We start from the raw sequence: 24,677 nt of genomic DNA, 5'->3' as shown, positions 1-24,677 counted from the left end.
GCCCCTCTTCTGTGTGTGAGAGAAACGGGCTCAGCTGACAGCCCAAGATGATGTCATAAGGGAAGTGGCAAACAAAAGGCTTTTTTGATCCAAGTCCTGCACAGTGCGGCACTGCTTTCTGGGAGCGGGACTCCGTTCAAACCCAGCACAATGCCTAGGAGAGTGGGGCTGGAACAGGCGAGTCCCTCAAAGTGCTGGAAATGGCTGGCATTCCCCAAGTCCCTGGAGAGCTTGTCCAAGACAAATGGCCACTCGGTTACATCCCGAATGGAGGAAGCAGGGAACTACCTAAAATATATATAATTGGGATATCAGGCAAAGAGTCATTACAGCTCGGCCCAAGTCTTGGGAAAGGGAAAAAGAAATAACCCTAAGCCTAGACTGATTGTCCAGCCATTCTCAGTGAGGGCCGTATGTTCCCCCAGCATCTCTGAAGGGGGTCACAGACTGAAAAAAATGTGAAAAGGGGAGTCCAAAGGATTTATGGGTAGCTGAACCGATGCAATACTCTTTTTGTCACGTATGATGTCACTGATTGTTCAGCCTCCATCAAGGGAGAGAAAAAGAAAACACATCTTTGGAAATTTTTAAACAGAGGCTGGAGAGCCATCTGACGGAAAGGCAGATTCAGTGAAGGCTCAAAGGGGTGGAAAGCTACGGTGGATGAGCAAGAGGGTTGTGAGTGTCCTGCCTAGTGCAGGGGGTTGGACTAGATGACCCAGGAGGTCCCTTCCAACTCAATGACTCTATGATTCTATTTAATGCATTCCTTTGTGCGCATCTGAATTAACGCATTCAAGGAAAAAACAACAACGAACGCGCATGCTTCTCTTGGTTGAATGTCCTCAAAATCTGCCTCACGTATCTATAAGACGGGGCATATTGAGGACAGCTAGTTCTCTCTTTGCTTAGGCCTTTTTTAGCCTGCCTAGTTGCGCGAGCGGCCGGCCTCCCACAGGGTGGTCCTGGGACCTGGGAAGAGCTCCTAAAAAGGCTGCGGCCCAAAAAAAGGTTGGGAATGGCTGGTCTACGCAATCTAGAGGGACAATTATTAAAAACGGATGTTTCTTTAAGAAACTTAGTCAAGCAAGCAAAGCAAACAGGACCGTACTCATCTCACACAAATCACTCTTAGACGTGGTTTATAAAATCACGGTGGGGGTTGGAAGGGGGTAGAGAAAACCCTACATTTCACGCTTGCTGGAACGCCTGAGAAAGGAACCCAAACCTGAACTCAAAAATGATACGTTTTCTGTGCAATTCACTAGCTTGGCTACTACTGACCATCGTTTCCCTCATTAAGAGAATATCTGTAGGAGGACTGCATAATGCCTAATGAACAGACAGGAAGCAGGCCCTGGGTTCATCACAGCCAGTGTTGTGCATACAAGGCATACAGCAGCTCTCCATGGCTCAGGCCTTTCACATCACCTGCCGCCTTGTCCTTTTAACCGGTGACACCGGGGACTGAACCTGGGAACTTATGCATGCCAAGCAGGGACTTCTCCACTGAGCCACTCCCCAGAATGCTCCACATTTCTCAATTCTACCCAGCTGTTATTCCTCTAGATCAGGGGTAGTCAAACTGCGGCCCTCCAGATGTCCATGGACTACAATTCCCATGAGACCCTGCCAGCATTTGCTGGCAGGGGCTCATGGGAATTGTGGTCCATGGACATCTGGAGGGCCGCAGTTTGAATACCCCTGCTCTAGATATTACCAGTATTCCTGGGAAATCAAAACTAAGGGCCTACCCACAAGACGAGCTTTTCATACCCCGCTTTTCTCTACCCAGTGTCCAGAGAGCCTGCTTGGTATGACGGTTAAGCGTGGCGGGCTTGTAATCTGGAGAACTGGGTTTGATCCCCCACACTTCCTCCACATGTAGCCAGCTGGGTGACCTTGGGACAGTCACAGTTCTCTCAGGGCTCTCTCACCCTTGCCAACCTCACAGGGTGTCTGTTGTGGGGAGAGGAAGGGAAGGTGATTGGAAACCAGACTCCTTCGGTTAGTACAAAGCAGGGTACAAACCCCCAGCAAGGAGTCTCAAAGTAGCCTCCAATCACATTCCCTGTTCCCATAGCCCAGGGGTAGTCAAACTGCGGCCCTCCAGATGTCCATGGACTACAATTCCCAGAAGCCCCTGCCAGCATTTGCTGGCAGGAGCTTCTGGGAATTGTAGTCCATGGACATCTGGAGGGCCGCAGTTTGACTACCCCTGCCATAGCCTGTTAATGCATTTTTCATGGCTCGGGAGTGGACCATGGGACCGCCGACCTCTTCCTGTTCTGCTCGTAATGCCTTCCCTCTGCACTCGCAGCCCCCTGGTCTTAACCACAATTAAGACTCTCTCACTGGACTGAACCTTAACCAGGGTTAACGCTGAGCAGAGAGAGTCCTGTCAACCAAGGCTTTGGTCCCCATTCTCTGGCTGCTTCATTCCATGGGGTGATAGCAGCTCAGTGGCTTGGGAGCCATGCCTGGCTCCTCTGGCCGCTACTACACGGGTTACTGGGAAGTGGGCGTGGCCTTGGCCGACGGGACTTTGGACGGGCGGGTGGTCCTCACCATGACACAGCAACCCCCAGGAGAATGGGTCAAGGGGCCAGACTTCCTGAAGCACAGACCTCAAGCCAAAGAGGACAGGCAGCGTGGCGGTTGATGGTCATTGTTAATACAGCTCTGCGATAGTCATAAAATAAGCATCAACGGCTCCATGGATTTCTTTGGCGTGTCGTGTCGCCAGGAGATCCCCGGATTGTCTGGCCACCAGGGAAGGGACACTGTGAGATGTTTTGCCATTGCCTGCCTCTGCGTCATGACCCCTGGACCTCCTTGGAGGAACAGCCCACCCAAATCCTTGAGGTTCTCCCATCCAAACAATAGCCAGAGTCGGTCTGCCTCGTTTCCAAGGCCTGAGGGGACTGGACTTGCTGGGGCTACTCTGATCATGCCCCCTCGTGTTCCTCGGAGGAACTCCCACCCACTTCCTCAGAGGCCTCCCATCCAAATACTAGTCAGTAGGGTTGGCTGTTTATCTTGCCTTTAGGGTCAAGCTTCGGAACTTGTGACCTGGCGGTGCAGCTGTGCAGGAGAACACTGGAACTAACAAGCAAAAGGAACCAGGACTCATGCAGGTCATGCGAGAGCAGGCAGAGGAGGGGAGCCTTCTACAGATCCAAGGCGGCTGAATCACTAGTTTTAAGGTACCAAGGAAGGAAGGAAGGAAGGAAAGAAAATAGCATAAAACATGAAAGCAGCATTGTGTGAAATGTTGACAGCCGGGGGGGGGGGGCGGGGGGGGGATAGAACTCTTAAAGAAGAGCTGCCCTGATGCCTCCACCAAGTTAAAATGAGAGGAAGTGCTCAGACTCGACCTTCCCTCTGCTGGAGGGTTCCAAAGTTTTCAAGTGGGTGACAAGCGATTTAGACGGCCTCTAGCCAAACGGACGGCAGGAGAAAAGGCAACATTTCCAAGTCTCTAAGGGAGGATGTGGACGAACGTCAGTCTTTTCAGGATGAGGAGAGCCTGCTGTTCATCTCAGAAGGCTAGACAATACCTTGTGGGTTTTTTCTTTTTTCTTTCTTTTTTTTTTTGGGGGGGGGGATATAAAACGCCGTCAAGTCTCAGCCAATTTATGGTGACCCCTACCCCCCAGGTCCTCTAGGCCAGGGGTAGTCAACCTGTGGTCCTCCAGATGTTCATGGACAACAATTCCCACGAGCCCACCAGCGTTTGCTGGCAGGGGCTCATGGGAATTGTAGTCCATGAACATCTGGAGGACCACAGGTTGACTACCCCTGCTCTAGGCAAAGACATTCAAAGACGGTTTGCCATTGGCTGCCTCCACATAACGACCCGGGATTTACTTGGCGGTCTCCTATCCACGTCCTAACCAGGGCTAACCCTGCTTAGCTTTTAGACGAGATCGGCTCAGTCTGGGCCATCCAGATCAGGACCATCAGTTCGGACAGACCCCTGTGTGACGTCACACTTCAGGCTTCACTGGGACACTTCTGGGCCTTGGCAGGTGAAGCTGAAAGCAGGGCCGCTTTGGAAGGGAGGGAAGGGAACCGAGGCCGTCTGTGGCCGGAGGGCTCAACTGGCTGCCATGTTTTATGCTATTTTGAGTAGCGCTAGACTGCCTAATCTGGGCGATCTGTGAAAAGACATGCACACGATGATCGAGGATGCTGCCGGGGAAACGAGGCCGCTGCATGCAGGGTTCTTACCACCAGCAAGGAGCTATCGTCAGTGTGCTGGGACTTTCTGGATGGAAAGGGGCACTGGGGACGTGGGAGAGAGGGCAAGGTCAGAAAACGGGGGGACACACAACACAACAGAACAGTCGCAGACGAGCAGAGACGTCTGGAGACGGCGAGGGTCTTCCTCTAGAAGGCACACGGCGGGGACTGGTAATGGGGAACAGAAACGGTGGGGGTGGGGGCATGAAAACATCTGTAATGGATTCAGCAGCAATTTCTTTTTGGTGATCGGCTCCAAAGCAGGGCACAATCTGTTATGTGACTCCTTCCAGCGAGGGACAGGGCAACATTCAGGGAAGAACACACAGAGTGTGGAAGGGACCTTTTTGGAAGCTGTTTAAAAAAAAAAAAACAAACCAAAAAGGAGTTCGCTTGGAACCTTTCCGGAGCCACACAAAAAAACAGGCAGCTGCAAGTCCTTTTTCCACAGATTTGGGGCATCTTGCATTAATTCTCGTGATCTGGAGATGGTGAAGCGAAGTCTATTATCCATTAGCAAAAACAAAGCTAACTTAAGGGCTGCAGAAAAATACGTTGCAGTGAAAAAGTGGTAGGAATCAATTCAACAATTCTGTTTCCAAATACAGATGGCAGCTTTCAGAGTGCTCCCTTCTGGAATCCTAGCGTGGGAAGGGTCCGCACGGGCCATCCAGCCCAATTCAGGGGCCGGATCAGCCTCAAGCACCTCCCGTGGGGCGGTCAGACCTGAGAGGGTGAGGCCTGCTGAGATGCCAATGCTTGGCCCATGTTACCCTGCGGGGAAGGGGGTGAGGCCACAAAACATGAGCCCAGGATGGGATTAATCCGTGTGTTAATGGTGGAGCATTCTGTGGTATTTAATGGCAGCGTGGATGCTCAGGTGGCAGCTCGATCTGTTATTAATGATGAAATGAGTGAACAGTGAAGAAGCCAGTCACCAGCAGCACCCCAAGTGGCTTTACAGACAAACCCGGGGTGGGGGGGGGGAAGGAACATTAGGTCTAAACCCCCCACTTTATTTGTAAACCTATTTTTATTCTTCAAGTCATCCCCACTGATCCCGGTAAAGCTGACTCTAAAGTCAGTGCATAGTTAGGATCACAGACCTCCTAAGGGGGGGAAAAGGCACAGTGATTATTTGAGGACTCACCTCGCTATCCAGAGGACTTTGCTTCTGAGGACTCTGGGACGCCTTTTGCTTTAGGATAAAAAGAAAGAAAGAAAAAGCTAAGCCATATAAACGGAATGTGAGATCCTTGAGCAGAGACCAAACAGAAGCAATCAATCTTGATTAACTTAGGGGCTATTTTGGTCCAAAGGAGAAGATGATTTTCAACATGAAATCAGTTTAAGGCACTAGGTGGCCAAATGGTGGCTCTCCAGGTGTCCGTGGACTACAATTCCCATGAGCCCTTGCCATAATGATGCTGTGCCATGGAAGCCAGATGGTGACCCTGGGTTAGTCATACTCTCAGCCCAACCTACCTCACAGGGTTGTTGTGAGGATAAAATGGAGGGGAGGAAAACAATGTATGACGTTTTGGGTCCCCACAGGGGAGGAAAGGCGGGGTGTGAATGAATTAAATAAATGAATGGAATAAACATAAAGCAGTTCTTAGCAAACCAGGGGAAAAACCCATAAGTGTAGGGGAAGAGGACCATGCTGTCAGGGGCTCATGGGAATTGCAGTCCAGGGACATCTGGAGAGCCACAGTTTGCCCCCCCCCCCCGCCCTTGTGGAGATTGTCCTTGGCAAACACAAGCTCTAAGAATAAAGGGGTCACTACTATAAATAGCAAGCAGTGACTCCCCCCCCCCCCCCCGTGTATCTATCTAAACTCCTTCTAAAGCTCTGCCTGGGGCCACCGTGATGTAATACACTGGAGAAGAATCCTATGGATATTTATTTATTATTTATCTATCACAGCCTTTCTCAACTTTTTTACCCTTGAGAAACCCTGAAACATTCTTCAGATTTCCAGAAGCTCCAGAAGTGGCGCGATGGTGCAGGATAGGGTTGGGAAGCAGAGCTGTGGACATCCACCCCCCCGGACCCCTCCCCTCCCCACAGGGGGCTGCGAGTCTTGCTGGTCTCTGCCACTGCACTCGACTCTAGCGGTTCGACTGCAGATTAGCAGGGCCACCCTTCGAGTGGGTCGTCATGTCGGTCTGCAGTAGCAGGACAAAGTTTGAGTCCAGTGGCACCCTTACGACCCGCAAACTTTTTTTACAAGGAATAAGCTTTCATGTGCACAAAACATTCTTCAGACAACGGAGGGCGGGGGGCATAGTAAAAGTTCTCTTTTAATGACTCTCAAGTTCCATAACTGGGAATGCATCTGTACGTTAATCTTTCATCTTGATATTTTAATATCCTTTTATTATGTTCCCTCAGAGTTGGACCCAAATGAAACATGACCTTATAGACCGAGCTTGTTATTTATTTATTTGTTTGTTTGTTTATATTTATATACCGCCGCCCTCAAAGGACTCGAGGCGGTTTACAAAGATCCATGAATACAATAAAATCCCGTAAAAACCCATTAAAACTTAATTAAAATGCAATATCAAGATGGCGGATAATAAATATATAACCCCCCTCCCCCCCCGCCCATCCAAGAAGGGTCGATCAGTCTCTGTCTGGGAGCGAGGGACCTAGTTGGTTTCAGCTAGAGATCCACAGCTGACAGGCCCTTGTGTCTGGTAAACATCTTCATGATGTGGCTTGCTAACTCAATCTCTGCTTCTGCATGTGGTCTTGTAACTCCCATTTCATTGTCTGATGAAGTGCGGTGTGCACACGAGAGCTTCCACTTTGAATAAGGCTCAGTCAGTCTTAAAGGTGCCGCTGGACTCAAGCTTTGTAGGGCTGCCCGTGAAAGCCCCAATAACTTACTTTGACAAAGTCGAGGACAGCTTCCCTCTGGATCTGCTTTGTCCTCATCTTCTCTTCCTCAAACTGCAGCACCGCCAGCTGGGCTTCTCTCCGAGTGCGCTCCACTAAATGCTCGCGCCTTCTGTGCGGATCTGCCTCTGCATGGGAGACCTGGAACCAAGTTGTCATGCGGCATGCATCAAAATCAATGAGTCCAACCACACAATGAGGCAGAAAGCATAATGTTATAAAACGAATTAGGTGGGTTGTTGTGTTGGTCTGAAGTGGCAGAACCAAACTGGAGTCTGGTGGCAACTTTAAAGCTTTAAACTGGTGGCAACTTTAAAGCTACCAAAGTTTTATTCTGGCCCTAAGCTTTTGTGTCCATGCAGACTTCTGAAGAACTGCACACGAAAACTTATGCTCAGAATAAAACTTTGTTTAAGGGCCCCCTGGACTCAAATTTAGTTCTTATAATAAAGGGTATTTCACAGATGTAAGTACTGTGCATGCACCTGAAAGTTTACGCCAAGAATAAAATTTGGTTGGTCTTAAAGGTGCCCCTGGACTCAATCTTTGTTCCATTACCAAATGATTTGCAAGCAGCTCAGTTACCTGACTGTGGGCATTTGGCGGGGATGCAAGGCAAGAGAAGTCACTGGAGCCCCTGAGGGTGGGGAGAAAAAAAGAGCTTAACAGATGACAAAATAAACATTTCTCATCAACTTCACTGATTACAAGGGAATATTGACATGATTAATGCAGGCTCTGTAATAAATCTACTCTCCTCAAGTATCTGAAGAGACACAGCTGGGCTGCAAGCTTAGACCACCAAGGTCTGGATACAGATAAAGCAGGTTTCAAGTACTGGTGTTTGCAAAGAAAAGAAAAATCTTCAGTCTTGGCCAGTTGCTGCTCAGAGCTTAGAAACCAGGATAAAAGAGACTGTGAGGCATTTATTATAACAAATCCTTGCGGTTTACTCCCAATAGTCCACGATCCCATTTCGAGAATCAAGCGCATGTATGTTAAATGACACCAAGTCGCTTCCAATTTACAACAACCCTAAGAATTCACGTCCTCTTGTTAATGGCCTTCCTCTGGGCTTAGCAACCAGGGCAAGGAAGCAGAAAGTTTAGATGAACATACATTTGTGGCCAGATGTAATAAGCATTTTACACTGAAAAATGAGAAATATGATAATATATTATATATGCACAATACATGCATTTATTTTAATTAATAAGCAATGACCCAACCAGGGTTTACAGTGAGAGATAAAGAGGCCTCTCCAACTCCGTACCAGAGTATAAAACTACAATCCTGACTGTGTCCTTTTCACTACTTGATGTATTTTTATATACTAGATCAGGGGTAGATAAACTGCCCCTGTACTAGAAGAAGAAGAATTAGAAGAAGAATTAGAATTAGAAGAAGAAGACGACAAGCTGGTTCTTATATGCCACTTTTCTCTACCTTCCCTTTCCTCTCCCCACAACAGACACCCAGTGAGGGAGTTGAGGCTGAGAGAGCCCTGAGATTATTGAAGATGAAGAGTTGGTTCTTATGTGCTGCTTTTCCCTACCCGAAGGAGGCTCAAAGCGGCTTACAGTCGCCTTCCCTTTCCTCTCCCCACAACAGACACCCTGTGGGATGGGTGAGGCTGAGAGAGCCCTGATATTTCTGCTCGGTCAGAACAGCTTTATCAGTGCTGTGGTGAGCCCAAGGTCACCCAGCTGGCTGGGTGAAGGAGGAGCAAGGAATCAAACCCAGCTCGCCAGATTAGAAGTCTGCACTCCTAACCACTACAAAAAGCAGGCTTTCATTTTTCAGCATGTAATACTTATATAACTCCTGCCCATACGTTTGTATCCATTTAATCCTTCTGATTTCTTGGCTCTGTTTTTTGGGGTTGTGTGTTTTCTCCTCTTACTACCTGCGGGCCGCAGCTTCCCTGATGCAGCCACTTCATCTCCTGTTGGGTCTGCCCCTCTTCCTGCTGCCTTCTACTTTTCCTGGCCTTCCTGTCTTTTCCAGAGACTCCTGCCTTCTCATGATGTGACTGAAGCATGATTGCCTCAGGTTAGTCCTTTTACCTCCTAGGGAGAGAATGAAGTCCACTACATCCCCCCCCCCCCGCCCCCCAGATCCAGAACTGAACAACTAGAAAATAGACTGAAAACTTGAGAACTTCTCTGCGTGCTGAAACAGGTGGGAGGATGACCACAAGAAGAACTGTACAGTGGGAAAAGCACAGCACTGCATCATGAATTATGCTTCAGGCCTCACTGTTCTGAATTCCAACAGGCAGATGATGCTTATAATGAGCAGGCATCAGCTGGGGGTTACCCTGATACCCACAGGTGCCCTCAGACAAAGGCATGCAGCCTGCTTAAGGATCACCTCCCACAGTGGCAGCTCATGACTTAAAACTGACCACCCACCAAGGAGCTGCTGCTGATAAAACTGCAAAGTCCACACTGCCAGGCAGACGCACACGATGCAAAAATGAATGGCTCAACAGTGTTGTTCCACATGGGCCACAGACTTGAGCGGCACAAGGCTGCTGATCCCAGATTGTAGCCAAGCGTTTTACAGGCCAACCTTCAGAAGCAGCATTGAAAACGCCACCCACTTTAAAAGACCGATCTGAAACATATTAGTGCACGCCTGCCCTTTAAAATACACGTTAGGACACCTGTGAAAGCATCACACAATTAATCCGACATCATACAACAGCACTGAACTGATAACCAGTCGAAGGCTGGGGGGTCGATTCTCATAGCAATCTATTTGCACAACTGCAAGTTGCAAATCTGCCCTTGGCTAAACGTGGCTCGTAGACTTATCAACAAGACTTGGGACCCCGGCAAAATCACCATAAAATGGAATAATTCTCTTAACAATGCATGAAGCCTCACGGTAGTCCTGTCGCAGAAAGGCAATGACACAAACCAGACCAGGTGGGCCTTATGGGAGGGGGGGAGAGAAGGGGATGGGGGGACCACACGTGCGGGGCTGCTCGTGACAAGCTGTTCCATAATCGTGGTGCTGCCACTGAAAAGGCCTTCTCTTAAGCACCCACCAGATGAGCTTCTTTGACTGATGAGACACTCAAGAGGGGCTCTTCCTGAGATCTCAGTTCCCCGGCAGGAGCATAAGGGAGAAAACAGCCCTTCAGATACACCGGTCCCAAGCTAGGTAGGATTTTTATGAGGTTTTATGCAGCTTCTATACAGTTGTGCTCAGCACTTGCAAGCAATTATGTGTAGGTAAGCCGAGGAAAGGTTTTGTGCAGCATCATTACAGGTGGCTGAGCCCCTGTGGCTAAAAAGCCCCAACGGTCCCATTTCGGACGGGGGCACAGGACTTCCCAGCCCTCGCTTACCTCTCGGCCCGCTCCAAGTAGCCCCTCGGCACTTGATGTCGTTCCCTGTCGTGCGTCAAGCTCAGACTCTCAGGCCTCCTTAACTCCTCTGTATCTCTATAAGCACACAGAGCAGGGGCTGATCACTGACCCGTACAGAAGACTTAAGCAATGCAAAAGAAACAAAACGAGGTGAAACAAACCCACTTGGAGAATACCAAACTTAAGAGGAGGAGGTTGGTCAAAGCAGCACCCAATCAGAAAAAGAAGAGTTGGTTCTTCTAGGCCGCTTTTCTCTACCCGAAGGAGTCTCAAAGCGGCTTCAAATCGTCTTCCCTTCCTCTCCCCACAACAGACACCCTGTGAGGTGGGTGAGGCTGAGAGAGCCCTGAGATTCCTGAAGAAGAAGGGTTGGTTCTTATATGTTGCTTTTCTCTACTCAAAGGAGTCTCAAAGCGGCTTCCAATCGTCTTCCCTTCCTCTCCCCACAACAGACACCCTGTGAGGGAGGTGGGGCTGAGAGAGCCCTGAGATTACTGAAGAAGAAGAAGAAGAAGAGTTGGTTCTTATAGGCTGCTTTTCTCTACCCAAAGGAGGCTCAAAGCGGCTTCCAATCGCCTTCCCTTTCCTCTCCCCACAACAGACACCCTGAGAGGTGGGGGAGGCTGAGAGAGCCCTGACAGAACTGCTTGGTCAGAACAGCTTTATCAGTGCAGGGTCCCATGGGAACTGTAGTCCATGAATATCGAGAGAGCCACAGTTTGGCCATCCCTGCCGCAGAGGCTCAGGATGGGAAATTCCAGGGGACTGAAGAGTGGAGTCTGGGAAGAACACGGCCCTCCCTTGAGTACAACACCCCCAAAGACACCCGTTTTCTCCACTGGGACTGATTTCTACAGTGTGGGGATGAGCTCAGTGCCAGGGGATTTAGTGAAAACTCTCTCCCTACAACTGCAGAGAGCATCTGCTAATCCTGCTGTGAATTATGCATGGTAAGAAAGACCTTCCGAAGTCACCATGAATTTTGCCAGCTCTATTTTTACACAGAGGCCCAACGCGAGAGCCTTTGTTAGTATAAGCCGGTCGGAAACCCCATCCAGCTCTTCTGCCTCGTTCTAATTTGGGCTTGTCAGATTCCAAGTCGGGATTCATGCCTTCCAGCATCATGCCCAATTTTGGTTAGGCAATTAAAAACTTATCAGCAGTCCGCAAACCGTCCAGAAAGGGTATTTACTTTAATAATCTCTGCTCAACTGGGATCGGGCATTGAACAGGGAAAGAAAGGGGGAAAAAACGCTTTTTTTGTAGACTCAAATTTCACGAAAAAAATAATTGCCCTAAGATATTCATCGTGAATGACGATTAAGTTGCGCGCTTAGTTTTGCCAAAGCGGGTCGGTGACCACATGTAAAGCTCCACAAACGAGGCTTTCGAAAACACAGGGGTGGTGTGGCCATAAATGGTGAACACTGATCCCAGGCAAGGCAAAATGAGTTTGCATCAACGGTTTCAACAAGGTTAAGTATGCAATGCCTTGGAGCCTCCTGCAGACACTGTCTGCGTCATCTCCTCGCTGCGGAGAGAGAAGGATGCCTCACTGGCCTGCAGGTCCCTTCCTTTTCTCCCCCCACGTCCCTCGCATGTAGAGCCAGTTCCCTTTTGGAAGACAACACACGGGACCGAGCCCTGGAACAGCTTGTCTCGGGACCGTCTGTGGGAGCAGGGCTGTGGCTCAGCGGCAGAGCCCCTGCTCGGCAGGCAGAAGGTCCCAGGTTCAATCCCAGGCATTTCCAGTATAAGCTGGCCTGAGTATAAGCCACCACAAAAAAACTGGGAAAACTTACTGACTCGAGTATAAGCCGAGGGTGGGAAATGCAGCAGCTACTGGTAAATTTACCTTATTTGAGGCACCAGTAGGTTAAATGTTTTTGAATATTTATTTCAAAGAAAAACAGTAAACTAGCTCTGTAAGTGCAGAAGAGGGTCGAGAAGAACAATATGGTATTGACGATAACTTTAAAAGTGGAGAAACCTTAGCTCAATCAGCAACCAAGCTAAAACACGAGAGTTAAAATCCTTCAAAACTGGACTCCTCCTCATCATCAGTATGTCCAAACAGAGCTTCAGCTGTAGCTGGTTTGAGGTTATCAGCATCGACTGAGTTTTCAGTCATCGCCATCACTGCTGTCTTCCCTGATCCGTAGCATCAGAAAGCAAGGGGGGAGGGTCACATGGACACCTTCCTCCTCCTCAGCAGGATGATCACGTGAACCTTCCCTACTGACCTCCAGTGGAGGAGCTAAACGCTTAATCCATGCTCCATCATCACAGCCTCCCCCCACCCCCAACAAATACAGAAAAATCAAGAGGATGAATAGTTGCTGGGTTTTGTACCCCACTTTTTACTAACCAAAAGAGTCTCAAAGCACCTAACAATCGCCTTCCCTTCCTCTCTTCATGCCAGACACTCTGAGAGAGCTCTGACAAAACTGCTCTGTGAGAACAGCTCTGGCAGGAGAACCAGACAGTGCCCCCCAGGGCAGCAAACCAGAGCAGAACATCAGTACCTAAAGTGGGCAGCCTACTACAAGTACAACTCTAACTACAACTACAGTGCCCCCCCTCCAGAACAAAACACTGAAAGAAAGAACTGTAAATATCAACTTTTAAAAGGAACACAGCCCCAAGAAGAAAAGCCAAGCAATGCTGCCCCTCATGTAAAAGAAGAAAGAAACTGTAGGAGAAAGAAACAGTACATCCCAAAGCACCACTTAAACCCACCCCACCCACAGAAACCAAAAGAATAGTTTGGAAGAAGTGATTAGGAAGAGGAAGAAGAAAAGTGAAGGCAACAGGGAAAAGAGATCAGAGTCCCTCAGTCCTTTGGAGTCTTACAAGCTGCCAGAGCAAGCTCAGCTTGCAATACACTTGCAAAATGCAATGCGCCAATTGGCTGGCTGGCATTCCACAGCTGGAGCAGGCTGTTATTTCAATTACCATATACACCTGCGTATAAACCAAAGATAACTTTTTCAGTTTGAAAAAATGTGCTGAAAAACTCAGCTTATACACAAGTATATTTGTATTTTCTCTCTTTTTACCCATGTTGCCCTTTACCGTGTCTCTATTTACAGGCTTCCTTCTTTGCAGCATATGAAGCTTAGGCTTCTCCCAGCCCTCTTCATGGCCTCTCCATTATCTTCCATGGATGCTTTCTCTCTGTTCCCCCTTCTGCCCACCACACACTAAACATCTCAGGGAATTTCCAATCCCCCAGGCCGTTTCTCATCTCTGTGCTTTCTTCTCTCTCACAGAACTGACTCCCTTTAGTCCGTCAGCTGATTTTCCTTTCTGACCCACTTTAGAAGTAAAACTTGCTTTTTGTGCTTGATATTTTTCCTTATTATATATCTCATAATCTATAAACACCCCCCCTTTTTTTTTTAGACAGGATGGCTAATGGGAATCTTCAAATTCACAAGGCTACTGCATGCAGAAGGTCCTGGGTTCAAGCCCTGGCAACTCCAGTTAAAAGGACCCCAGTTTGGGACCCTGGAGAGCCACCATTAGTCTGAGCAGACCATGCTGACCTTGAAAGACCAATGGATAGTCTGATTCAGGACAAGGCAGCTTCATGCATTCAATCCACATGAAAATCACCAGCAAATACAACCATTGAAAAACCCAATGTAACAACCATAATAAAATGACAGGATGCAAAACCACAAGAATAATATTGTTATAATACATGCAGATGTAGAGCTGTATTGGAAAGGGAATGGGAAGGACCATGCAAGCTGAGTCATAGAGTGGGAAGGGGCCATCCAGGCCATCTAGTTCCACCCCATGCTCAATGCAGGATCAGCCTCAAGCATCCAGGAGAAGGATCTGTCATAGAATCATAGAGTTGGAAGGGGCCACACAGGCCATCGAGTCCAACCCCCTGCTCTACGCAGGATCAGCCCAAAGCATCCTAAAGCATCCAAGAAAAGTGTGTATCCAACCTTTGTTTGAAGACGGCCAGTGAGGGGGAGCTCACCACCTCCTTAGGCAGCCCATTCCACGGCTAAACTAGACTCCTAGACTCCTAGAGTGGGAAGGGGCCATGCAGGCCATCCAGTCCCACCCCCTGCTCAGTGCAGGATCAGCCTCCAGCATCCAGGAGAAGGATCTGTCCAGCCGCTGCTTGAAGACTGCTAGTGAGGGGGAGTTCACCACTTCCTAAGGCCTCTGATTTCACTGCTCAACTACTCTGACTGCAATTCCTCCCCACCCCCACCCTATTATCTAGCTGGTAACATCTGACATATAGCTTAAACCCATTACTGAAGGACCTATTCTCTGCTGCCAACAGGAACCTTTCCTTGCCCTCCTCAAAGTGACAGCCTTTCAACTTCCTCTACTCCAGGCTGAACATTCCCAAGGCTTGGTCTTACACTAACCATGACAGGAGACCAAGAATATTATGCCCATGCAAACAGTAATGTAACATGAATCTGCCGTATACTGAAATAGATCCTTTGAGTGCTCGGACGAGCAGAAGCTCCCCAGGGTCTCCGGCAGAGGACTCCTACCCGATCCTTTTTAACTAGAGAAGCTGGGGATTGAACCTTCGTGTCAAGCAGAGACTCTTCCAATGAGTCATGGCCCTTCCTCAAACACACTGAAGCCACCTTACAGTGGATCGCACCATTGGTCCATGAAGGTCAGCATTGCCTATTTAGACTGGCTTCTCTTGTCCACCCAGACCCTGGTTTCTCAGTAACACACCGTTCCTCTCATCTCCTACCTGGTCCTTTTACCTGGAGATGCTAAGGATTCCACCTGGGACCCTCTGCATGCATAGCAAAGGCTCTACCACTGAGCCCCAGCCCCACCTCAGACAAATGCTTAGGGGTTCTGCCAAGTGGGACCACCAAACCAAAAAAAGAGAGGAGTGATTAGGCATCCCATGGCACATCTCTGCAGGATGACTTCCCGAGAACTCCGTGCATATGAAGCAAAACCAGACTCACCTATTGGAGTGCAAGTATCTCCTTGCATCTTCTGTCCTGTGGCATTCACGGGGAGGCATCTGTTTTACTGGCGAGCCCTTGGCAGAGAAGAAACAGGAAAGTCAGCGCTTCTACTGCAAGACGCAATCATGCACGACCTTCTGTGTACCCAACTGGCCCTGCAACCAAGTGCTGAGATGACCAGCCTTGACAGCACCGGGATCAAAAGAGAAGTAGCCGAGAGGAAGCGTGATGCCTCACGGACTGAAGGAGCACTGTCTGCTGGTTGCACCATCTGAAGCAGCACATGGGAGTGATCAGTGCACCCGTCAAGATAACTGCACCGGCCCCTCTTACGTGCAAGACCCCCTGGCTCCTTATGCCCCACCAAGACAACTTTATTCAGGTGGGCAAGGCAACATCGACAACCGTCTGAACAGGGGCTTTCTCTGCCGGAGCTCCTGCCCCATGAGGTGAGGGAAGCTCCTGTTCGCCTGGCCTTCCGTAGACTATGCAAAACCAAACTTCTCTAGAGGGTTGCACTATACAAATTGGGTGCAGTATGCACCACTTGGAGCAGGAATATTGAGACATGCTCTAAACTGCCCTGAGCTGCAAGGGAGGGCGGCATAAAAATGTAATAAATAAATAACATGCCCCCAATGCAATACTGACAATCCTCCTTCCTCCTTTCCCTCCCTATTCCTTCCTCTTTAGCAATATCAACTGGCTCTTTTGACAAGATATTTACTATTTATTTGTTTGTTTGTTCCACTCATATCCCGCCACCCACGGCAAACCATCTTGTGGCGGGTTACATGATATAAGCCCACATAAAATACAATTGAAACCCCATTAAAACTGTCACCCATACAGTCGACATCCATGGCAGCAATGGACACCCTCTCTCCCAACCAGAGCAGCTCCTCGGGGTGCCAGGGGGAACCCTAAGCCAACTACCACTAGCCGATGATCTAAAAACGTGGTGGCAGTGCCTCCCTAGGGGTCCAATCTTCCACGCCCTAGCCTCAACCATAGACCTGGCAGAAGAGTTCTGTCGAGGCCAGGCAAGCTTCCCTACACGACTGGAGCTATTTGTTGTATGCATGATTCTGTTCTTACTGCCCTGTCTTCTACTTTTGCAATTCTATTTTTTGCACTGTTTGACATGTTGTGTCTTCAGACTCTGTTTCCAATGTCTACAGTCCTAATCCAGTTGCCTTCCTTCTTAGCTCTCCAGGGCTGCCTGGTCAAATGGATTTATGAGTCCGCCTTGGGTCTCAATCAGAAAATTGGCCGATAAACAGAGTAAAGGAATAAAATTTTCCCAGGCGTTCGAAGCTTCAAACGGCAATTTAAAACCGGCAAATTCACAAATAATACCCCCGTTAACGTTTGATAAGGCCTGGGACCTTCTTCCAAGTGTTTTTTAGAAGGGGGCAATTCTACATTTCGGCAGGTCTGTAACTCGATTACACAGCGGATGGTGATGCCCGTCTTTATTGGCCCTGGAGGACTAATCTATGGACAGAGGAGACGGGAGCCCCTTACAATTTCTAGCGTGGAAAATAGAGGCCAAATGGGCGGCAATTAAGCCGGTCCGCAGACACAACGCTATTGATCCCACGAAGCACAAAAAGCACCTTATCCTGCCTCTGGGGGAATTGCGATGGGCACAACTGGAAGCTCGCCTGGGTAATTAGGGAGCACGGAGTCCGAATGCCGCTTGGGCAGAAGAGAATAAAGGGGGCTCTGTTGGGCCCTATCAGCATTTGTGGGATGCAAAGTGAAAGAGGGGGCAGAAACACCGAGCGGACCACCAAAAGGGAACAATAAGCTAGCCGCCATCGGGGTCACGCCATGACGGGGATGAGGAGAGACACAGATTGTCAGTGGAGGAGGAGGGGGCAGGCGGTCCGTTAAGCAAAGTAGGAGATTATCCCGTGGGGGGCTGCCTGTGCCACATGGGATCCCACCCGCTGCTTCATGCAGGGGCTTGCGATTAAAAGGCCAGAGCAGAGAAAACACATTACCGAACGCTTCCTGATTTCCAGGTTAGCCTTATTATGAGCTCATCCACTTCCTACGGTCCAGACAACCACAGCAGGGAGCATTTCTTAGGGAGCAGATTTCCCCTCCTCAATCCCCACCCAACTGTTAAGAGGCCAAAAACACCGTAATGATCTCCGAAACTTGGAGAGAGCTTTGAGCATGGAGTGCCCAATGAGTACATATTCAACGGCACAGGGTCACGGAGCCTGCTTTTAAACAACTCCAAAAATCACTCCAGGCAGATTCTGTTACCGTTCAGCCTGATGGGCTTACACGACATCTCAGTCGGCAGGCTCTGCTGTTCAGACAGCACGTTAGCTCTCTTGGATATATCTGCCCCAGCATTCAAGGAGTGCTACTGTACGGCAGTCGAGAGACAATGCGTTATGATTTCAAATTCCAGCAGCGGCAGATTAACGGCACCCACTAAAAAAAGAAGCTGAAACAGGCCACCCCCGCAGGAGGAGTTGCCTTAGAGAGTGTCGGATCGTTAGTCTGAGGAGGTCAGTCCTCCTAGGCAGACTCCGGACAGGAACATCATGAGAATATTTCACGTTTGTTTATAGCCTGAGAGAGATGCCAGGGCAAGCCAGATACTCTGCTGATGAGTCCCAGCCTCTTCTACGAATTAGGAATAGGGATGGGTATCCCCAAGAGAGCCAGCAGATCTGTTCTTCCTGAAAAACAGCTGAACTTCCCGCCACTCAAGTGTTTGGTTTAGATGGCTACCCGCCATTTAAACCATTGCTTTCTGCTCCCCGCAAAAAGCCATGAGGAGCAAAAAGCAGGGAGTTAAATGGCTCCCAGCCATATCAACCCCTGGTTTCTGCTCCTTTAGAATCCTAGAATCATAGTGATGGAAGGGACCTCCTGGGTCAACTAGCCCAACCCCCTGCACTATGCACACGAAGGCTCATACCCAGAATACAACTTTGCTGGTTTTAAAGGTGTCATTGGACTTAAACAATGATCTTCCATATGAAAGATTCAAGTGGGTCGCCGTGTTGGTCTGAAGGAGCACAATAAAATCAGAGTCTAGTAGCACCTTTAAGACCAACGAAGATTTATTCAAGGCAAGCACTCGAAAGCTTACACCTTAAATAAATCTTTGTTGGTCTTAAAGGTGTTAGTGGACTCTGATTCAATAAGAAAGATATTAAAGGTTAGGAGCCAAATGGGATTTCTTTATTTTGTTCTGCTGAGAGGAGTCTTTGTGAATAAAAGAAGTTTAGTTGTGCGAATATACTGGCTGGGATTGGTAATGTAAGTTGCCCCTCATTTCTTTTTCCTTTTGCAATTGTCATTCTGTATGGCCTTTTTTAAAAACTAAGGATACGGGTGAGCCCATATTTGAGCGGGTTTCTCGAATGCAGCCGTCCCGTTCGGATGCCGCAGGCAGCTTCAGAACAGTGGGGACCTTCAAGACACAGATAAGACCTTGTTCAAACGTACATTCCGAGAAGCAGCCTCCAAATTAACTGAATGCCTCCCTTTTCCCCCAAAAGGCAAAAAAGCCATCTTTTGACAGATGCTTGACCTTTCCTTCTGCTTTCCTGTGGGGCATCAGAAACTGCCATGACAGTATGTCGGGCGGGGTTGGATTTGGGCTAAAGGGCCAAGAAAACACTCTTTCAAAATCTCAGCGGATGAGTCTGAGTTAGACAATGAATGTGACCGATTATCAGACAACACCCTACAGAGGTACAAAATAGACACGCAAACAAAAGATGATACATAAAAACAGATCAGTGGAGAACAGTATAGAGAAAAGTGACCTCAAAACTGCATTTTGTAAAATATGAAATGCTATTTGAGAGCATCAATAGGGGACAAAACAAAATTTAAAAACTATGTGATGATGAAAACAATAGACCAGGGCCAGGGCCTTTTCAGTCCTGGCCCCGACCTGGTGGGTGAGTTGTGGGCCCTGCGGGAGCTTTCCACATTCTGTAAGGCCTGCAAAATGGAGCTCTTCCGCCAGGTCTTTGGTTGAGTGAGGAAGATCAGTGGGCTGATGTTAGCACTTGGGCATTGCCAACTAGTCCCCCTCTCCTCCCCGATAACGGGTATTAGGCTTGTATTATTTATTGCCTGTTTGCTGTGTATGTTTATATTGTATCAGTATGTCCTTTTAATGGGGGTTTTAATGGGATTTTTTAATGAGGACCTTGTGACCCACCATGGGAGTGGCGGGATATAAATCGAATAAATGACAATAATAATGAATAATTTAAGAGTTTTAAAAGAACAATAACATTCCCTTCACCAGGAATACTTCATGTCTTAATATGTAGGCCACTACTGCAGATTCAGAAAGGAATTCTTACTCTCCACTTCCTACGAAGGAATGCTTTGGAAGGAAGAGGTTTATTCCTACGGTCATCTAAGCGCCTGTGAAATAAAACCAACTCTTCTTCTTCTACTGTACTTGAATGCAACTGTTCTACTGTAGGTTGACATGGCTGCCCCCAGAAGCGAGTAGACTGTGCTAAATTATAAGGATTGTGTCTCTATATGTTTCACTGCGCTATCAGCTATTTCTCAGAAAATGGCAAATTTATGATGCAACAAGCATTACAACGTCTCCCTGCCACCACCTTCAAACCACAAAGAACATGCCCAGTGTATTTCAAGGGACTGGAACACATAGAATCATAGAGTTGGAAGGGGCCATACAGGCCATCTAGTCCAACCTTCTGCTCAATGCAGGATCAGCCCTAAGCATCCTAAAGCAGCCAAGAAAAGTGTGTATCCAACCTTTGCTTGAAGACTGCCAGTGAGGGGGAGCTCACCACATCCTTAGGCAGCCTATTCCACTGCTGAACTACTCTGACTGTGAAAAACTTTTTCCTGATATCTAGCCTATATCGTTGTTCTTGTAGTTTAAACCCATTACTGCATGTCCTCTTTCCTCTGCAGCCAACGGGAACAGCATCCTGCCCTCCTCCAAGTGACAACCTTTCAAATACTTAAAGAGGGCTATCATGTCCCCTCTCAACCTCCTTTTCTCCAGGCTGAACATTCCCAAGTCCCTCAACCTATCTTCATAGGGCTTGGTCCCTTGGCCCCAGATCATCTTCGTCGCTCTCCTCTGTACCCTTTCAATTTTATCCACGTCCTTCTTGAAGTGAGGCCTCCAGAACTGCACACAGTACTCCAGGTGTGGTCTGACCAGTGCCGTATACAATGGAACTATGACATCTTGTGATTTTGATGTGATGCCTCTGTTGATACAGCCCAAAATGGCATTTGCCTTTTTTACCGCAGCATCACACTGCCTGCTCATGTTTAGTTTACAATCCACAAGTACCCCAAGGTCTCGTTCACACACAGTGTTACCTAGAAGCGTATCCCCCATCCAGTAGGCATGCTTTTCATTTTTCTGAAGGTGCTTTATACTGACTCAGACCCTCGGCCCATCAGGAGCAGTATTGCCTACCCAGGCTGGCAGCTGCTCTCCTGGGTCTCAGGCTGAGATTCTTCAACAACAACAACAAAAAGATAAATCTTAATCCTACGGTAATATGTGTGCGATTTAATCTTCTAATGTTTCTATGGTATTCACTATACAGAGGTCTACAAGTATTAGCATCACCAAGTGTAAAATGCTCTTTAGGAGTGACAAAAAGCCTCAGGTGGCCCCATGCTCTTTCTGAAAACCCTTGGTGAAGACCAGGAATGTTCTGGTGGGCACTTTGCTGAGCATGGCCATGGCACTGGGGATCCCTGCGTTAAAAGAAGCAAGAGCACTTTCAACAGGAGGGCGTGCACACACACACACACACACACACAACTATTTTAAATAGAAGCACCACCTCATGTGAGATTCGCCGTTCAATATAGGCCATGAACTGTGAGCTGAGGCTGTCTGGATCCATTTTCTTGGGCTGTCTCACCTCTTCCTCCTCCTCTTCCGTGACACAACTGTCAATAAAGTCAATCTGATCCAGATCGTGTTCCACTTGGGAAATACAAAGAAAAGAATCACCATCAGCCATTAAAAACAAAGACAGAGAGAAAGAGAAGCTGAAATCTCAGTCAGTACAGAATCTCTCCCAGGTGCTCTTTGGCACACCACCCGTTTGATCCCATCCCCTCCCTCCCCCCAAAATCTAGCTGAACAGATCTCTTCCTGCTGACTGGTTTACATAACCAGGGAGCACGCCCATCTCTACAAACTGTTGATTGAAGGAAAAAGTTCTCCCACTATTAAACCATTTTAAGAGCTGTTTCATAGGGTTGCTGGAACTATATGCAAAGAACAAAAAAAAACGCATCACTGTGGGATTTATTACTCCCACTAATGCAATTAGCAGTGACAGTTCATAGCAATTAACTTCAGGAGAACTTAAAATGGAAGCGACTTTGCAAGCTGCTCTCTGCCTTGCATTACTGATCACTAATGAAAATAGTAGACTCTCAATAGGAGGCAAAACCACTCTGTCCATGTTCAGCCAGCCAGCTTCCATAGCAGAGTGAGGATTTGAACCTGCATCCCCCGCATCCGGATCCTAGTCTAATAATATACCACACTGGCTCTGTGGTTGGTGGAAATGTAATGTAACAACTGTTAAGTTTAATTTAAATCTGTTTTGGCTAAGAGCTACAGCAAAACGTCAAAAGAGTAGCCCTTGGAATTAACAGGTGCAAAACTACCAATGTGGCTGAATGTCTGAGAATCGTACAGTCACAGAGTTGGAAGGGGCCATAAAGGGCACCTAGTCCCACCCCCTGCTCATTACAGGATCACCCAAAAGCATCCAGGGTAAGAATCTGCCCAGCTGCTGCTTGAAAACTACCATTGAGAGGGAGCTCCCCACCTCCTGAGGCAGCCTACTCCACTGCTGAACTAGACTCCTAGAATTCTAGAGTGGGAAGGGGCCATGCAGGCTGTCTAGTCCCACCCCCTGCTCAAGGCAAGATCAGCCTCAAGCATCCAGGAGAAGGATCTGTCCAGCCGCTGCTTGAAGACGGCCAGTGAGGGGGAACTCCCCACCTCCTGAGGCAGCCCATTCCACGGCTGAATTAGACTCCTAGAATCCTAGAATGGGAAGGGGCCATGCAGGCCATCTAGTCCCACCCCCTGCTCAGTGCAGGATCAGCCCCCAGCATCCAGGAGAAGGATCTGTCCAGCCGCTGCTTGAAGACGGCCAGTGAGGGGGAGCTCCCCACCTCCTTAGGCAGCCCCTTCCACTGCTGAACTAGACTCCTAGAATCCTAGAATGGGAAGGGGCCATGCAGGCCATCTAGTCCCACCCCTTGCTCAAGGCAAGATCAGCCTCAAGCATCCAGGAGAAGGATCTGTCCAGCCGCTGCTTGAAGACCGCCAGTGAGGGGGAGCCCAAAGGCAGATTAGTGTATTTTCACCTCACAGTTATCAGTGCTGTTTCACAGGTTATGTGTCACAAATAAACCAACATCTATCTTAAAAAGCCACCAAATAAAGGGATGCCCTTTACCTCCGCCATTCGTGACAATCAGGCTCCCTCTGTTTTCCTGGTACTGGCTTTCTCTCCTTAGCCGCTGCTCCTTTGTAATCTCTGCCACTCGAAGAGGAAGGTCAGAAAATTCATCTGTAGGCTTCATTTTAAAAAGGAAGCAAGAAATACACTCCATTTATTCCGGGATCCTTCAAGAGGGCTTTTCTACAAAGGCAACAGGGTTGCCCTGTACAAACAGCTTACAAAGTTCCTTGGAGAAAAGACTATACCACCGTGTACAGCTTGTCGTAAATAGGATCTTGCTATGTAATTTCTGCATTTCTTCACACCTTATGCTAATAAGGTTATACCCGTCTGGAACCAACCAGAAATCTGAATAAAAACAGACCTGCAGCGAAGCAAGTTAATAATATGCTTTGCTGCAGATCTGTTTTTCAGATTTCTGGTTGGTTCCAGACGGGTATAACCTTAATCATATCTCACTGTCTATTGAATGCCCCAATCTGTGGATTGTATTAATTCGCCTGTATAATCCACCGGGACCCCTAGTGGGAAAGGTGGACTATAATTATCAATATAAATAAATAGTATTTAATGCAGTTGTCTAAAGCAGGCTCTTCAGGACGGGGATCCTTGGCTAGCAACAGCTGCTCCCCAAAATTACGATGGACACCTACAAGGCGGGTGGACCAGGCAGAGATGGTTAGTTGTCCTGAGTTTATATTAACTTCCCCCATTGCTAGCATGCTTTTCTGGGGAACTGACAGGGGTGTAATCCAGCTGGACAGTGGCCTTTGTGAGTGGACGCTGGGAAAGATTCCTGCATCTCGGCCTTGCATCCCTTTAAATTTAAGAGCAGTGGAAACACCTGCCTCAACAGTTACATGTATTCCCTGCCAGCTCTGAAGCAGACCGTGGGAATTCCAAGCGGCAGCTCTAGCATAAACACAGGGCTTCTCCCACAGAATTCTGAACTGCCTGACTTTCAGCCCAGAAACTGAATGGATCTTTACCTAGGATTATACTGCCGAGCTTAGTTGCCAGTTCTGGAATGCCAGATGTTGTGCCAGACATCCCAGAGCCACCAAATGGGTCTGACATTAGGGGAAATGACTCAAGAGGAGAGCGGGTGTTTCCATAAGGCCGTCGGCAGGTGTCTGGTCACCCCAGGGAGCCACTTGGCAGACATTTCACAATGCAAATTTATCGGACGCAGTTTCTGTGCCAAACGGATTCACGTGGCATGACATGGACTGGACACGACCGGAACAAACTCGTTTGCGTGTGCCGGGGCTGGCAGCCTCCAGGTGTGGGCTGGAGCTCTCCTGGGAGTCTGTCTCCACCTGGAGGAACGGCTTCCTTGGAAAGAGGACTATGGCATTCTACCCCATGGAAGCCCCTCCCCTTCTCAAACCCCGCCCTCCTCAAGCTCCGCCCCAAAATCTCCAGTCTAGTTGTGTGCATATGCTGTCAAGAAACCAAAACTAAACATCCCAACAGTTCTGCAGATGCATTTTTAAAGCGACTCTCTAAAAATATTGGGCTCCCGTCTCTCATGTCACACCCCTTTGATTTATTTAAAGCTTTTGTTAGCTGCCATTCTGGCCCACCAACACCTCCTCTCTTGGGCTGAAGTCAAGGCTGATCCTGCACTGAGCAGTGGTTTGGATTGGGACCAGCGTAGCAACAGGACTGCCTTTTTC

At 48.3% G+C, this 24,677-nt stretch overlaps 1 protein-coding gene across 8 annotated transcripts in view; it reads right to left on the bottom strand.

The window, feature by feature from the left end:
* The window catches only part of LRCH3 (leucine rich repeats and calponin homology domain containing 3), a 110,260-nt gene that overhangs the window by 27,183 nt on the left and 58,400 nt on the right, over positions 1-24,677 (bottom strand). For 4 of the 8 annotated variants that reach the window (XM_077348065.1, XM_077348070.1, XM_077348063.1 and 1 more), the window contains exons 8-15: positions 22,993-23,113; positions 21,349-21,494; positions 15,503-15,579; positions 10,509-10,604; positions 7,736-7,787; positions 7,142-7,291; positions 5,396-5,443; positions 4,234-4,287 (exon numbers count right to left, since the gene is read on the bottom strand). In XM_077348065.1, coding sequence (XP_077204180.1) covers positions 4,234-4,287; positions 5,396-5,443; positions 7,142-7,291; positions 7,736-7,787; positions 10,509-10,604; positions 15,503-15,579; positions 21,349-21,494; positions 22,993-23,113 — 744 coding nt within the window. The remainder of the gene's footprint in view (positions 1-4,233; positions 4,288-5,395; positions 5,444-7,141; positions 7,292-7,735; positions 7,788-10,508; positions 10,605-15,502; positions 15,580-21,348; positions 21,495-22,992; positions 23,114-24,677) is intronic. The other 4 variants (XM_077348066.1, XM_077348064.1, XM_077348067.1 and 1 more) reach the window with 4 other exon arrangements.

The sequence above is a fragment of the Paroedura picta genome, chromosome 8 (genome assembly GCF_049243985.1).
Source record: "Paroedura picta isolate Pp20150507F chromosome 8, Ppicta_v3.0, whole genome shotgun sequence".
Taxonomy (NCBI): Eukaryota; Metazoa; Chordata; class Lepidosauria; order Squamata; family Gekkonidae; genus Paroedura; species Paroedura picta.
Note: the sequence above shows the minus strand (reverse complement) of the source record. Positions and strands in the feature narration are given on the sequence as shown.